Source organism: Schistocerca cancellata, chromosome 12 (genome assembly GCF_023864275.1).
Source record: "Schistocerca cancellata isolate TAMUIC-IGC-003103 chromosome 12, iqSchCanc2.1, whole genome shotgun sequence".
Classification (NCBI taxonomy): Eukaryota; Metazoa; Arthropoda; class Insecta; order Orthoptera; family Acrididae; genus Schistocerca; species Schistocerca cancellata.
The window spans coordinates 40,600,190-40,616,791 of NC_064637.1; the positions used below are offsets into that span (position 1 = coordinate 40,600,190).

The following is a 16,602-nucleotide window of genomic DNA, read 5'->3' on the forward strand; positions in this document are numbered from 1 at the left end:
ATTACGTGTGCAACTGCATCTGCCTGGCAATGCATTTGAATAGGAATGACAGTCGTTCTGCTGTGTGCCAGTTTTGTGCTCACACAGAATAGACTGCTGCAGAGGACAGATCCGCAGCGGAGCGTGTGCTCGCGCCGACTGCTTTTGTGCGAATGCGTAAAGATAATTTCCGCCGCCGGTTCGGACGGTGGGGGGAGCAGATTTCGTCAGAGTTCGTGCGCCCCCGTGGCGCTTCGGCCAGGTGCGGTCGACCTCGGGCGTGTCCGTCGCGCTTCGGCCGCCTCCGCGGGCGTCGCGCGAGCTTCGCGCCGCCGCCGCCGCGCGGCGCCGCTTGCCGGCACGCGTCCGCGCGCGGGCCGGTGGTGGGGGCGGTGACGTCGCGGTGGTGGGGGTGGCGCCGCGAGTTGTCGCGTCGGCAGCTGCGCGTCGCCACAGTCGGCGAGAGGCCGGCGCTCTGTGAGGGTGGGAGTGTAGCAGCAGCTGGACGACGTAGCGGCGTACGGCGACGGCGACGCCAGCCCCCGGCGCGGCCGCATGCCTGCCCCCGACGCCCGGCCATGGTGGTGACGCAGGGGAACATGTTCGGCTGCTACGACAGTTACGCCTACCGCTTGTGGAGCCTCGCTAACGTCTGGACCAACTGCCAGCGTGAGTTGTAGCCGCTCGCGTCCATGCATGTCACAGCACGCTATGCATCTGGCGTCAGTGCCCGGCCATCCCGCGACGGTGTGTTGATTACTAGACTGCTCGCGTAATCGCGAGCAGGGAGCTAAGCTTCCGACTTGTAAACAAGAGCGTCGGCAATCAGTCCTCCCGCGAACGAAGCTGGAGATGTGGGGGAGGAAAAATAACATAATTAGTCTTACGTACCCCCACCACACACCTCTCTTAGACTCGAGGATTGCAAATGTAGTTTACGATCTTTAATGTCTTGATAATAAAATTTCATCAGTGCAATACGTAAGTGAGTCACGTTTATTGATGTGTCGTATTTTAATTACGAGCAATCGTTTTCAGTTTTTTCAGTCGCTATCAGACTAACTTGCCCTAGCACAGACAAATATCTCATTTTTAGCAACAAAACGCTTCTTTGTTGCTGCGAATCACGATTTTTGTTCAATTCATCCTGAGCACAACCGCGAATTATTTCCCATTGTCAGGTGCGCTTTTTCTCCTACAATGTGTCGTATTGAGCTTTATTCTTCTTGCGTTTCAGATGTTGCATAGCTCAACTGGTGTGTGAAAGTGAATTGTGTGTCAGCAGTGATTAGTAGCTACGTAATAAGGCGCTCAAAATACCTTTAGTACTAAAGGTACTTCCACGCTTCCTAGTAGCCACGGCGAGTTACTGTACCACGTCAAATTTCATTAACAAAATTAATTCGTCAACTTTTTCCCGAAATGTCCCGCCCACAAGATAAATGAGGGTTGTGACTGGAAGGAGCCGATATGTGACGTCAAAAACGATAACATGGATTCTGCTGCGTTGTTTATAGATCAGGACTAAAAGCTTAGTTGACAAGCAATGTGCATTACCTGCGAGTGTGTAGTGGCTTATTATCTAGTTTTGTTGTAACCGTAGCTATGAAGTAGCCGTGCCGTGGTTGCAGGTAATTGGTGGCAAATGTGCAAATGGATATGTTAATGATGATGATGATGCTGGTGATGATGATGATGCTGGTGATGATGATAATAATGTAGTTTCCCGAGCGCAGTGTTCTTTCTCAATGTTCATTTTTTGCGTCAGATAACCTACATTTCAGTTGACGTAAGGCGCGCAAATTGGATACGTTTTTGTTTCTTCTTGACCTTTTCCAGCGCTCCGCTTCCTAACACGTACTTACTGCTACATCTATGAGGTTTCACACCGTTAATGTACGCCGGAATGCCAGAAGCACGATGACGCAGATGCGAATTGGTAACAGGTGTTCAGCAGGTGTCGAAAATCAAACCAGGTGTTTCATGTCTACGCTGCCGAGGCCATTAAAAAGTGCTTTGGGTTTCTCAGCTTGAAACGTTTGTCCACCTACGCGAGTAAAAATGAGAGAGTGTTTCTGTGTGAAGAATGACACTGCCGAAAGATTGTTAAGGTTAAACTCTCTCAGGTGTATTTAATAAATACAGCAGCATTGCTGCTCGTAAATCTTTGTTTATATCAGGATTTTAAATCCACATCAAACTGGCTGATTTTTGTAAATTTGTCTGTTTTTTCACCTGTCCTGAAATTGAGACACCGGACTGATATTGCAAAGTAGCCCAGTTACGGTTAAACTGTCAACCTTCTTACTAATTCCATAGGCGTGCGTTGTTTTCAATACTTTCTGGATTCTATTTACTTACTATAGCTATTTTAGACACTACAGACATGGTGCAAACATTTAATGCAGCTAGTAAATCAGTGATAGTAACTGATCGTGGCGGAATCGATTCCGCTAGTATCCGATATACTCTGCTAGCATCGCATAAAATACGTAGCGTGAATGATTAACATAGCAAGCTTTTTAAGGCAAATGTTTGTGCGATACAGTGATCAGCTTTTAGAGATTACGCTAATATACAATAGTGATTAATTTGAGACTTCTGAATATTTGGTTATTTTTGTTCGCCATCTCGGTGCTGCAAGCATTGATAGATACCTCTAGAAGATTCCAATATTCCAAAGCAATGATGCGTAAGCTGAGCGACTATTTCGCTCACATAATATCTTTCATGTTTCTGTGCACCTTTCTAAATAATTTCCCTGCTCCACCTTAAAAAAAAAAAAAAAAGTAAATAAGAAAAACTGAGAAGTGATTTCTTAAACAGTTTCTGTCGCACGTTTTTGTATTTGCGTCTCATTTACACTACCTGTCTTCCAGTTGCCGATGCAATAGCAGCAGCGTAGAATGTGTGTGTGTGTGTGTGTGTGTGTGTGTGTGTGTGTGTGTGTGTGATAGGAAGGGGGGGGTGAGGGAGTGTCCGCCTGAGGAAGCCAAGAGGGGGGGGGGGGGAGTGAAACGAGTGTAGAGAATTAAGTGGTTTAAAAAATGTTTGTTTAATACAGAACTGTACCGTGTTCTGGCGTTCTACCAGTCTCAGGTAAAATATTCCCAGTTTGTATCGTACTGAAGCAAGTGTTCTTTTGGATGACATTTATGAAGCCACGCCTCCTTTCCCTCCCCCCCCCCCCCCCACTCTTCCCACACTCCCTCCATACCTCATGGATCAAGATCACTTTTTCTCTTCGTTCACGTTGTATCCTCTTGACACTTCTTACGTATCTCGCTACCCGCGATTCCTCAAGAGTTGAGATTTAAATTAATCTTGCACTTTCTACTTGCCGTCTTCCACTGACTTGTAACTTGCCATCTTCTCTACTACAACGTACCTGTCATATCAAGGTTCCAGTCCGCGTATTCTCTCTAGCAGATCTGTCCTACTTAGAGGGTTATTCTGTTTTTGCAACCTCCACAGTTGCTTGCTTCTCTCGCAGTGCGGCCGTGCGTTGTACATTAGTTATAAAGAGTTCTAGTTTGCTATGAGAAGGTTACTGAGATGACATATTTCGCTTCACGTCTTATTCTATTTCGGTTGTAATCGTTATATATTTCTCGCATCGTTAGTCTGGGACCGATCTGCGATGTATGGTATCTGAAGAAAACGTCATCAGCCAAGATCGTTAAAAATGAATTTTATTGGATGACTGGTTTCGACAGAGCTGAGGGGTAATCGTCAGATCTGCAAAAAGATGAACAGAAGTTTGTAGGTAAATATTTAACCATCATGATAATATAGCTTGATTAACTGTCTTGTTACAGTAGAGATCTACATGGTAGTGGGAAGTGAATTTGCAGTGTGAAGATACTTGCAGTATTGAGGACGATACATTGTAATTTTATAAATTATGTAGCAAAACAGTTTATCAAGTTGTAGTACAACGATAATAAAAATTTTGTCAACTTCTGTTCATCCTCTTGCAGATCCGATATGACAGCATAGCTCTGTCGAAACTGGTCATCCAATAAAATGCTATTTCAGCTATTTTGGCTTGTGAAGTTTTCTTGAGTTATCGCTTCTAATCGTATTCGACCTATGCTAAATTGTAAACAGTTTCTATTGTATAGGATTCTTCGTAATTGTTTCTTAAATACTGCAGAAACCAATTTGCGTCCTTTTTAGGATTGCGTACCTTAATCAGTAAAAACGGAACCCTTACAAAGGTCACTTTGTTCGTCTTTCTATCTGCCTGCTCGTCCGTATGTTAACAACCCTATTTGTCAGGAACGTGTAGAAGTACCAAGTTGAAATTTGTGTCAAATATTAAATTCAACGGTCCCTTGGCGGTGTAAAAAATTTAAGATTCTAAATCAATAGAGTCAAAAGATGTGGCCATTCATGTCACATATTATGATGAACATTCTACATACGCAATTAAGTTTCTACGGAGCTTTCAGACCACTGGCCGGAATTTTTTTTCCCTTAAGCATCGTATGTTATCTACGTTAAGCAACTGCCAATGTGCATAGTATATCTAAGTAAATATGTTGTATTGGGAAGAAACAAGAACTATTCCCATTTTATTAGTTAAGTACAACAACTAATTAATAAGTAAATAAAACATATGGAACGAACAATATACCCTGAGATACGCCAGTAATAATTAGCTCACAATGGATGATTTTTATTACCTGTACTACGTAATAAGGTTACTTTCGGTTAGCTAATTAACCGGAGTCCTATTTACTCTTTCCGGGAAGCTAATTAACTTGTAATCATCCAGTTAACTATTTTATGTGCATCCACACCTTTATAGCTTGAAGTCATCTACGTCAGATTATGAAAATATAATTTAGTCTGTATAAAATAGATTTACGCTCATTATATTATGTAAACAAATTTATACAATTTGCCAACCGGAGTGGCCGAGCGGTTGTAGGCGCTACAGTCTGGAACCACGCGACCGCTACGGTCGCAGGTTCGAATCCTGACTCGGGCATGGATGTGTGTGATGTCCTTAGGTTAGTTAGGTTTAAGTAGATCTAAGTTCTAGGTGACCGATGACCTCAGAATTTAAGTCTCATAGTGTTCAGAGCCATTTGAACCATTTGAACTTACACAATTTCCCCTCTAACAGTGGACAACCTAACTTCCAGCACATCTGCATTGATTTTCGCACTGAGATTTTGAACTGTGAATTCATCTGCATATTCCAAATCCTGACCATTAACTTCAGAAACGTGAGTTAAAGCAGCAAAGTTTTATTTTCTTCGCAGCCAGAATGTCCAGTTTATTTCGGGCCACTAACAGTACTGAGTGAGTTAAGATGAATGAAACACGCTGCCTTGTATCAGCGACTGCATGCGCGAACTGAATTAGCTGGCCGTGTTTCGGCATCACAGTTTAATCATCAGGTGCCTTTATCTTGCCTGGACTGGATAAATTATGCCAGAGGAGAGACTGTTGATGACGTGGGTGGGTTGTTATAAAGTGTCATGCTATTCTAGTTAACAACACAGGACAAGGAAATGCTTTGTGTTCATATCTTATACTGTACAATTAAACGTAACTAACTACATCCACGTAGAAACGTCAGTTATTGGAACAGAATTAATCAGTCTTACGTACTAGACAAGTGCAACACTATAGCCACATACTATAAAGTAATAATATGTTTGAAAAACTGCTGCCATATGGTGAGGTTTGACTATCTCAGTAACCCATCTCCTCGCTTTTGGTACAAGCTGATCTCTTCATGAAGCGCAATACGTGTATTGTCACTCCCTGTTGCCACAGGCTATTTATTCAGCAGGTTCTGTGCACACAGTCCTGCATGACGACCTGAAAATGCGAAAAGTGTCATCCAGGTGGGTGCCACGAATGCTGACGGACGACCACACGGCTGCCCGTGTGGCATGTTGCCGAGCAATGTTGACGCGCAACGACAGCACGAATGGGACTTTCTTTTCGTCGGTTGTGACAATGGATGAGACGTGGATGCCATTTTTCAATCCACAAACAAAGCGCCAGTCAGCTCAATGGAAGCACACAGATTCAGCGCCACCAAAAAAATTTCGGGTAACCGCCAGTGCTGAAAAAATGATGGTGTCCATGTTCTGGGACAGCGAGGGCGTAATCGTTACCCATTGCGTTCCAAAGGGCACTACGGTAACAGGTGCAACCTACGAAAATGTTTTGAAGAACAAATTCCTTCCTGCACTGCAACAAAAACGTCCGGGAAGGGCTGCGCGTGTGCTGTTTCACCAAGACAACGCACCCGCACATCGAGCTAACGTTACGCAACAGTTTCTTCGTGATAACAACTTTGAAGTGATTCCTCATGCTCCCTACTCACCTGACCTGGCTCCTAGTGACTTTTGGCTTTTTCCAACAATGAAAGACACTTTCCGTGGCCGCACATTCACCAGCCGTGCTGCTATTGCCTCAGCGATTTTCCAGTGGTCAAAACAGACTCGTAAAGAAGCCTTCGCCGCTGCCATGGAATCATGGCGTCAGCGTTGTGAAAAATGTGTACGTCTGCAGGGCGATTACGTCGAGAAGTAACGCCAGTTTCATCGATTTCGGGTGAGTAGTTAATTAGAAAAAAAAATCGGAGGCCTTAAAACTTGAGTGCACCTCGTAGAATTACTAGATCTTCCCTGCACGGTCCTGATACAGAATTCCTATTTCTTCTCTAAATCGTCCTGCTACAGAAATTTTACTACTTCCCTAAACTGTCCTGATGCCAATTTCTATGTCTCCGCATTCGAAATCACGGCAATTCCCTGAAACAAGGCCATAGACATTTTGCAACCGCATTCTTCCACTCGGCGACCCTGTGCTTCGTCTCTGCCGACGGAGACATCAGCCTTGTTTCCAACACGCTGCCTCTTTCTCTAGAACCAGCAGACTAGCTAGCCGTTTCGAGTTAAAAACATTTGGCGTTGACTCACGCAGTCGAGTAGAAACAGCAAATAACGCATGTAATGGTGACCATACCCACAAAGAAGCGGGTGAAAGGTGTGTGGGCACTGAGGACAACATCCATCTGCCCAATGAATTTCACCAGAAACCTGGAAACTTGTACGTCTCAACCCCCACCCCCCCTCCACCACCTCTGCCTCTCCCTCCCTCCTCCCCCTTCCCCCCCTCTCTCTCTCTCTCTCTCTCTCTCTCTCTCTCTCTCTCTCTCTCTCTCTCTCTCTCTGTGTGTGTGTGTGTGTGTGTGTGTGTGTGTGTGTGTGTGTGTGAGAGAGAGAGAGAGAGAGAGAGAGAGAGAGAGAGAGAGAGAGACACGGGGCAGAGGGCGCTGGATGAATCATTACTGCACCCCCGGTATCCGTTTCTCTGCACACATAACAAGAGATTCAGCAAGCAGAGCTCCTGAACAACTAACGTAAATGTTGTCTTAGTTCGTAAACGATATCAGGTCAGATTCCATAGCGAGCCCTGTATGTGTGTGTGCAGGCTTTTGCTCTATGTCGGCACATTTTTATGATGCACCATCTCTCCCCCCACCTCCCCCATTCGCCTCTGTACCACTCCTATGCAAGGTCTCATTGTACGAAAATCACAGCAGTTCTTAGTTGTTGCTAGCAGATGAGAAAAGAATAGTTTCAAGTAAGGCAGTCATTATCAAATGGCTCTGAGCACTATGGAACTTAACATCTGAGGTCATCAGTCCCCTAGAACTTAGAACTACTTAAACCCAACTAACCTAAGGACATCACACACATCCATGCCCGAGGCAGGATTCGAACCTGCGACCGTAGCGGTGACGCGGTTCCAGACTGAAGCGCCTAGAACCGCACGGCCACACCAGCCGGCGGCAGTCATTATCGTAAGATAATTGTCGCCATCAGTTTTCCACTATGCTAGCAGCTCCTTTCCATTTCGTGTGATCCATCGCTTCCTTTGCTACAAGTGCTGCCGTCTGTCCCATCACCCAGGAGCTGAAACCTCTTACTCCCTCATTCACCCTTTCCAAATACCTCTCTAAGACAATTTTTACAAGCCCCTCCTTTTTTCTCTTTATATATCGAATCCAGTCGCTCTTCCCTCTCTTCATCACATTCAGTAACTATTTTTCTCTCCCACTGCTGTCAGCACCTCTTTTTTCGCTTTCTCCCTCCAACTCGTGCCTTCCTTCCTCTGCCACGTCCACATCTCAAAACTCCCCCAGCTTTGCTGCGTCTTTCTTCCTCCGTGCCCTCATTACAGCTCCACACATGAGGACGCTCCATACAAAACGTTTTACTAGCCTTTTCCTCATATCTTCGCCCCGCAGAAAATTCTCATTTTCTCAGAAAACACCTCTTTCTCCGTTTCTGTCCTGGTTTTAATTTCTGTGATGCTTTTCCAATCGCTTTCTATCCTGCTTCCTGTATAAGCAGAATTTTCTAAAATGTCTTCATTCACCACTGTCTTTGGCCCTTTCATTTCCTCCCAGTGCCATTAATTTTATTTTTATTGATTTTCATTCCATAGATCTTTCCTTTAGCTTCGATGGCGTCCACTGTATCCTGCAATTATTTTTTCGTCTGTTGCTAGAAGGCCCATGGCATCTGCAAGTAACGCACACCTGTTCTCACTCCGGCGGTTCAACTGACCATCGGCTCCAATCATTAGGCATGGCCCTAGTAGGGATGTTTACTTACACCTACATCTACATCTATACTCCGCGAGCCACCTTACGGTGTGTGGCGGAGGGTACTTATTGTACCACTATCTGATCCCCCCTTCCCTGTTCCATTCACGAATTGTGCGTGGGAAGAACGACTGTTTGTAAGTCTCCGTATTTGCTCTAATTTCTCGGATCTTTTCGTTGTGATCATTACGCGAGATATATGTGGGCGGTAGTAATATGTTGCCCATCTCTTCCCGGAATGTGCTCTCTCGTAATTTCGATAATAAACCTCTCCGTATTGCGTAACGCCTTTCTTGAAGTGTCCGCCACTGGAGCTTGTTCAGCATCTCCGTAACGCTCTCGCGCTGACTAAATGTCCCCATGACGAATCGCGCTGCTTTTCGCTGGATCATGTCTATCTCTTCTATTAATCCAACCTGGTAAGGGTCCCATACTGATGAGCAATACTCAAGAATCGGACGAACAAGCGTTTTGTAAGCTACTTCTTTCGTCGATGAGTCACATTTTCTTAGAATTCTTCCTATGAATCTCAACCTGGCGCCTGCTTTTCCCACTATTTGTTTTATGTGATCATTCCACTTCAGATCGCTCCGGATAGTAACTCCTAAGTATTTTACGGTCGTTACCGCTTCCAATGATTTACCACCTATGGCATAATCGTACTGGAATGGATTTCTGCCCCTATGTATGCGCATTATGTTACATTTATCTACGTTTAGGGAAAGCTGCCAGCTGTCGCACCATGCATTAATCCTCTGCAGGTCTTCCTGGAGTACGTACGAGTCTTCTGATGTTGCTACTTTCTTGTAGACAACCGTGTCATCTGCAAATAGCCTCACGGAGCTACCGATGTTGCCAACTAAGTCATTTATGTATATTGTAAACAATAAAGGTCCTATCACGCTTCCTTGCGGTACTCCCGAAATTACCTCTACATCTGCAGATTTTGAACCGTTAAGAATGACATGTTGTGTTCTTTCTTCTAGGAAATCCTGAATCCAATCGCAAACCTGGTCCGATATTCCGTAAGCTCGTATTTTTTTCACTAAACGTAAGTGCGGAACCGTATCAAATGCCTTCCTGAAGTCCAGGAATACGGCATCAATCTGCTCGCCAGTGTCTACGGCACTGTGAATTTCTTGGGCAAATAGGGCGAGCTGAGTGTCACATGATCTCTGTTTGCGGAATCCATGTTGGTTATGATGAAGGAGATTTGTATTATCTAAGAACGTCATAATACGAGAACACAAAACATGTTCCATTATTCTACAACAGATTGACGTAAGCGAAATAGGCCTATAATTATTCGCATCTGATTTATGACCCTTCTTGAAAATGGGAACGACCTGCGCTTTCTTCCAGTCGCTAGGTACCTTCTTCTGACCAGGCTGCAGGTCTACGGCAAACCGCAGTGCGCTTTACCACTTAACGCAGACATGTTGTTGTTATTACCTTCAGCCCGAAGACTGCTTTGCTGCAACTTTCCACGCTACTCTACTCTTCTTCTCTGCGTAAGTACCTCAACCTACCTTCATTTCAACCTGTTTGCTGGAATCAAGCATTGATGTCCCACACTGCCCTGCATTTCCCAATTTACGATTCCTTCATACCTCAAGATGAATTCTACCAACCGCTCCCTTCTTTTGTCAAATTTTGCAGTAAATATCTTTTCTCCCCAGTTTGCTTCAGTATCTCATCTTAACCACCCATCTGATCTTCAGCATTCTTTTCTACCATCACATTTCAGAAGTTTCTACTCTCTTCATATCCGCGCTGTTTATCGTCAACATTTCCCTTTGGTACGACACTACAGTCTACACAAATATCTTCAGATAATAATTTCTAACACTTACATTTCTACTCGATATTAACAGATTTCTCGTCGCTCAAAACCCACTTCTTGCCGTTGTCAGTCCATATTTCCGCTTCGGCCCTCGTCAGTTAATTTACTGCCGAAATAGCAAAACTCATTTATCACTTTCAGCGTCTCATTTCCTAATATAATAGCCTCAGAATTGCCTCATGTAAGTTGACACCACATCATTACTGTTTCTCGTTTGTGTATGTTCGTCTTATAAACTCTCTTCAAGTCACTACCCATTCCGTTCAACTCATCTTTCAACTCCTTTGCTGTCTCTGACATTCTTACAAACCGATCGTCAAAATTGTCAGTTCTTCTTCTAGAAACTGATTCCTCTCCCAGTTTCCTCTTTGGCTACTTATACTGCTTGCTCAGCGTACTGAGTGTGTATCACGGGGGATAGACCGTAGCCGAAATAAGCTGTAAGTGACAGAAACAAATGCTAGAGCCGACTGAGAAACGATCCCCAGACATCTGGATTCGCAGCCAGGCACTCGGCCACTCAGCTCAACACAGCCTGCTGTATGCGCGACATTACCTGACGAAACTTCCTGACAGATTAAAACTGTGCGCCAGACCGAGATTCGAACTCGGGACCTTTACCTTTCGCGGGCAATCCTCTACCAACTGACGAGTTACCGTCTGGCGAGCACCTCGCTCGCCTGGAAACTGTGGTGGATCCACAGGCAGGTGTTGCGCACCTCTGCGGATCTGGATTTCGAAACTTCCTTCCTGTGCGGTTGGTCCAGGTGTGTCCGCAGGTATCCGTCCTTTCTTCCCGTCTCCAGCCGTTCTGCTGGATCTAGCGCGTGTTTCGCCAGCTAGCGACTCTTGTACGAGGACGGTGACATTTCGTACCAAGCCCGCTGCAAAATCGCTTCTCGTTCTTCCTTGACAATCTATTCAGCCCTCAGTCCCCCCGACTCTTACACCGCACCCCATCTTGAATCGATGTACGACGAGTTAAAAATTGTAATGAGATGTCTAACGTGACCTGCTATAGTCCCTAGACAGCAAGCCAAAACTTAGCACTAGGAAATTGTGGTGTCACCGCCAGACACCACACTTGCTAGGTGGTAGCCTTTAAATCGGCCGCGGTCCGGTAGTATACGTCGGACCCGCGTGTCGCCACTGTCAGTGATTGCAGACCGAGCGCCGCCACACGGCAGGTCTAGTCTAGAGAGACTTCCTAGCACTCGCCCCAGTTGTACAGCCGACTTTGCTAGCGATGGTTCACTGACTACATACGCTCTCATTTGCAGAGACGACACTTTAGCATAGCCTTCAGCTACGTCATTTGCTACGACTTAGCAAGGTGCCATATTCAGTTACTATTGATATTGTGAATCATGTACCGTCAAGAGCGACGCTCATCATTAATGGATTAAAGTTAAGTATTCCACCAGCTACGTCCGTTTTTCTAAATTCTAATTTCCTTGTCCTGTTCCAGACCTCACGCCAGCCTGCGTGAGCTAAAACGCGTGCATTTCGGCCTCCTCTAGTAACACGGTGTTGGCTCTCCTGCCAACCACAACAGAAATAAATATAAAAAATAATTCAGCTAAAAGATGTCAAACACGTTAAAACACCCGGGCGGTCAATTTTTTTTCAGTTCTGTATATTAGGTAGCTGAATTAAGATTTCTATACGTCGTAAAGCAACAATGGTAGCGGCTGAGTTTACTTATCACTTGAGGCGAAACAAGGAACTACATGAGAAATTTTAAAAATGTCAGCCGCAATACAGACAAAGAGACTTCCTTCTGTAATCTTACCCTCCCACACATCACTATTAAATTCATTGTCGTAGTATCTTCACTATCTTCAAGAGCTTCTAGAGGAGTAAGATATACAAAATAATAACTTCTTACTTATCTTCATTATCTCTTTGTTGTTGTCCATGGCTCAAAGTCTTGTCAAGGGCTACATTCTTGCAGCTGAAATTTCGATTTCTTGGTTTCTTGATGACTAAATAACTGATGAAGATTTGTCTGTATTATTCTTGAATTTTATACTTTGTCATATCTTATATATTTTCACCATTTCGCGGTCCTGTCAGCAACTGTATAAATATTAATTTTAATTTTAATAACCAACAGCCTCAGTTGCAAGGTTTACCTAGGTTTCAGTCGGGATTACCCAACCTTCTTCAGAAAAAAAGTAACTACCGTTTGTTCATAGTGGACATCGTCAAGCTAAAACTACAAATCCATAAATTATCGTCAGACTGTAAAAATTTACCTGAAACTGCCTCGGCCCCACTTCGCGACCGCGATGCGGCAGCCACGAGTGCTGTACTGAAACTCTATGGCACTATGGACAGACGGTAGTTCCTTTTAATCTGAAGAAGGTTGGGTTATCCCGACAGAAACGTAGGTAAATCTAGGTAAACATTGCAACTGAGGCTGTTGGTTATTAAAATTAATAATGTGTCATATCTTTCAACATCACACCGTTTCTTACATTTTCCACATTAAAAAAAATGTATATATTTGGTGACAAACTTAGAAAACGTCTCCTTCCATTTGAGGCATGTCCACCACTTCTTACATTCTGCGGCACTCACAATTTCCAAAGAGTTTGCAGACTTTTTCGACAGGAGAAGAATCTTTACCAAATTATATCATTATTTTATAAATAAATCCAGAAACAAATTTAATAATTAGCGTTAGATTGCGCAATTAATAATATGAATTTTCAGTATGCCAGAAATTTTGTAATTTCAATTTTTTCTTAAAAGAAGAGTAATTTTAACTGTTGGTACATATCCGTTGTAACAGAGAGATATATATCACACGAGAGGAAGAAATAATTAATAATAATAATAATAATAATAATAATAATAATAATAATAATAATAATAATTTACTACTGTTGATTCTGTACTCCTACACAGATGAGGTTGCAAGCAATGGAAATAACTAAAGAAAGAGCCGTACGTCAGTAGGATTGTTTCAAATGGCTCTGAGCACTATGGGACTTAATATCTGTAGTCATCAGTCCCCTAGACTTAAAACTACTGAAACCTAACTAACCTAAGCACATCACACACATCCATGCCCAAGGCAGGATTCGAACCTGCGACAGTAGCAGCAGCGCGGTTCCGAACTGAAGCGCCTAGAACCGCTCGGCCACAACGGTCGGCACCTCAGTAGGAAGTTTAGACGATAGCCTATATTGGTAAATTTAGAGCGCTGGAAAAAGTTTAAAACCACCACCTAATATAACTTACGTCATTGCTACTGTTAAACTAACTTCTGATTTACTTTCGTATCAAATTTATTTTGCTCTACTTTGTTAGCGAAGCATTTTTTTGAAACGGTTTGTGAGTTATCAATTTTTCGGGCGTTTTCAAAAATGACGATTAAGAGCGTAGTTGTTAGGGGGAAAAATAGCCTAGTGCCTCATCATATGGGTGTACGCTTTGGTACAAAAATAGGGCATCATAAGTTGCATTACAAATTACAAAATTTGTTTTACCCCAATCTTCAGCTTTTTTCATTCTTAAAACCGCCGGTTTCATCATTTTTTTTAACATCCTTCGAATATTCCACCTTGACTTTAAGTTAACAGTGACTTGGATGTTTTACACCTTCCAAAGGGTTGTGTTACACCTGCCATCTGTTATTCACGAGTCACATGCTTATCGTTGGAGTGTGTGGAAGTGCCACTTTATGAACCAATACACCTAAAACAATAGGGCAAAACAAATTTAGTAACTTTTTGTAATGCACAGTAGTAAACACCTTATGATATTCTGCCTGTCTAACAAAACTCACAGTTATACGACGAGCCACTTTTCTACTAGATCATTTTTCCTCGATAAAAATTAGGTGATCAATCGTCATTTCTGAAAAAGCAATTAAATTAATAACTGCTAAACTATTTGCGCCAGAGGCTTGTTTTAAAAAATGTTTCGCTAACAATGCTGAATAAAACAAATTTTATACGAAATGTATAGAATAGATGCAAGTCAATGGACTGCATTGAGGTAAGCGCTATTAGACGGTAACCTTAAATTTTTCCAGTTCTGTACTCAGGAAATAACGTTATCATAGTAACTGCGGAAACTGATGGAGAAATATTTTTTCCGAAAACAGATGGTAAGAAAGACTACAGAATAATCTTCACCGGAACGACCCACCATCCTCCTCGTTTGACTTCACTGCGAGCGAAACTGACAACTGTCTCAGAACGCAGCGACAACTATTACTCCTCAGAAATTGCCTTCAGTGATGTGGCAAAGTAGTAAGACAGTATACTTCGTCCTAAAGGGCCTACTTTGACAAAAACACTCTTTCGGTCGCAGCATTCGTGAAGCATCTAAATGCGTAACAGTACATCCGGCGGCTGAGAAGTCCAAGCACAATCATTCAATCGCTGATACGACAAGTTACTAGTAGAAACGTTTAAATAAGCACTACAACTTCGCGATAGGAATTTCGCACAGACATAGAAAAAGAATAACAGGGACAGGTAGGTTAATGACACTCAGCGAACAGAATATTTGTAGTGCTTAATATACTCGCAGCTGAGCTATAGAAACGATAATACGGCTCCAAAACTCAGGTACATCCGCGTTGGAGCGCTGGAAATGCAATGAAATTTTTTTCCTCTCTTGTCCTCTAGCAGAAATGAAAAATTTGTGTAATTAACGCCAGCTTTCAAAATCTTCATATGCCTATACTCAACTCTCTTCATTCCTATCTGACATTTTGTCGCTACCTTTAGCTCGCCCGATTCCACGAAATGTGAAGTAAACGATAACAACATTCATAACCAACCTATTGTCTCGAATTATTTCCCGTTTGGATTATCAAGAAGACGGCGAGTGGCCTATTCGGTTAATTTTTAGGTCGTCGAAAGTCAGGAAAGGAAATTCCATTTACTAAAACGAGGCAGCTATATTTGGGTCAAACAATGATAGTTTTGCAACAAATGGAAACTAGTTTCTCTAATTCGTAACAAGGAGATATAACAGAAACTTCAGATGTCCTGTCAAGAATTGGGCCTTGAAGAGAGAAAAAGAATTCTGAAACGCAAGTGGCAGTCGTTGCGTTGGTAACGACGTATTACCCACGCACTAAACAAAAATCCACCACTGACGCGATGGTTTCTTTACTTCGAATAAACATTTTGGAGGGTACGATAAATCAACACTGTTTCTGCTTCTCTGCTTTCAAGTGCAATTTCCTCTGGGCCCGCTCTTCTTTCGCTTGCGAGAAAGTTGTTCCTTCTCTTCTTGTGTCCACTCTCTTTCAGTCCTTTGTTTTTTTCTGTCCTGAAACCCTGCCTTTTCTATTGGTTCTTCAAAAAACCCTTCTCTCTCCTTTCCAGCCTCAAAGGTTTGTTAGGTTGTTTTGTCGTTATTCGTCCTGCATTAGTGCCCATAGAATTTTCTCATTACATCTGATACCTTTTCAGCCTACACATGTGGTTCTGTATCTGTTCTTAATCTGTATTCTGATTCCCTGCTGCTTTTGGGTGCTAGTATTGTAGGCACTTGAAGAGGATTAATTATCTATCCTTAGACGACTGTCAAATTATGTTGTTGAAATCAGCCATGGCTAGACTTTAAAGCAACGCAATAGACAGGATTAATTCTGTGTGTTGTGTAGCATTATTAATAAATGGTTTTAACAGAGACGAAATGATATTTTTAGCAGTTAATATCTGCCACAGACAAGTCATCAGTACACAAACTTATTACGCATACGTTCCTAGAGAGTAAATGCGCTGGCAAAATTTTTTATTTTATTGCTTCAGTGAAAGACTATTTGAGTAAATAAAATTATGTGAGATAATGATACAGACAGGACGTATGTCGGAATACAGAATACAAAACGCCATGTATAAAAATAAGCGACGAATTACTGTATGTGAGACAGGTCTAAAAAGTATAGTAGTGAAACTGCGCCATGGCAATGAAAGACACAAATATTTAACATAAAACACATACGGAAGTGGCCGGCCGGTGTGGCCGTGCGGTTAAAGGCGCTTCAGTCTGGAACCGCGTGACCGCTACGGTCGCAGGTTCGAATCCTGCCTCGGTCATGGATGTGTGTGATGTCCTTAGGTTAGTTAGGTTTAATTAGTTCTAAGTTCTAGGCGACTGATGA

General features: G+C 43.1%; 1 protein-coding gene across 1 annotated transcript in view; it reads left to right on the forward strand.

Annotated features, from left to right (window-relative positions):
* Positions 1-456: 456 nt before the first annotated feature.
* Positions 457-16,602, forward strand: part of LOC126109428 (zinc finger protein 1-like) — a 236,720-nt gene continuing 220,574 nt past the window's right edge. Inside the window, exon 1 of the mRNA XM_049914462.1 lies at positions 457-648. Within this exon, the coding sequence (XP_049770419.1) occupies positions 558-648 (91 nt within the window). The 5' untranslated portion in view covers positions 457-557. The remainder of the gene's footprint in view (positions 649-16,602) is intronic.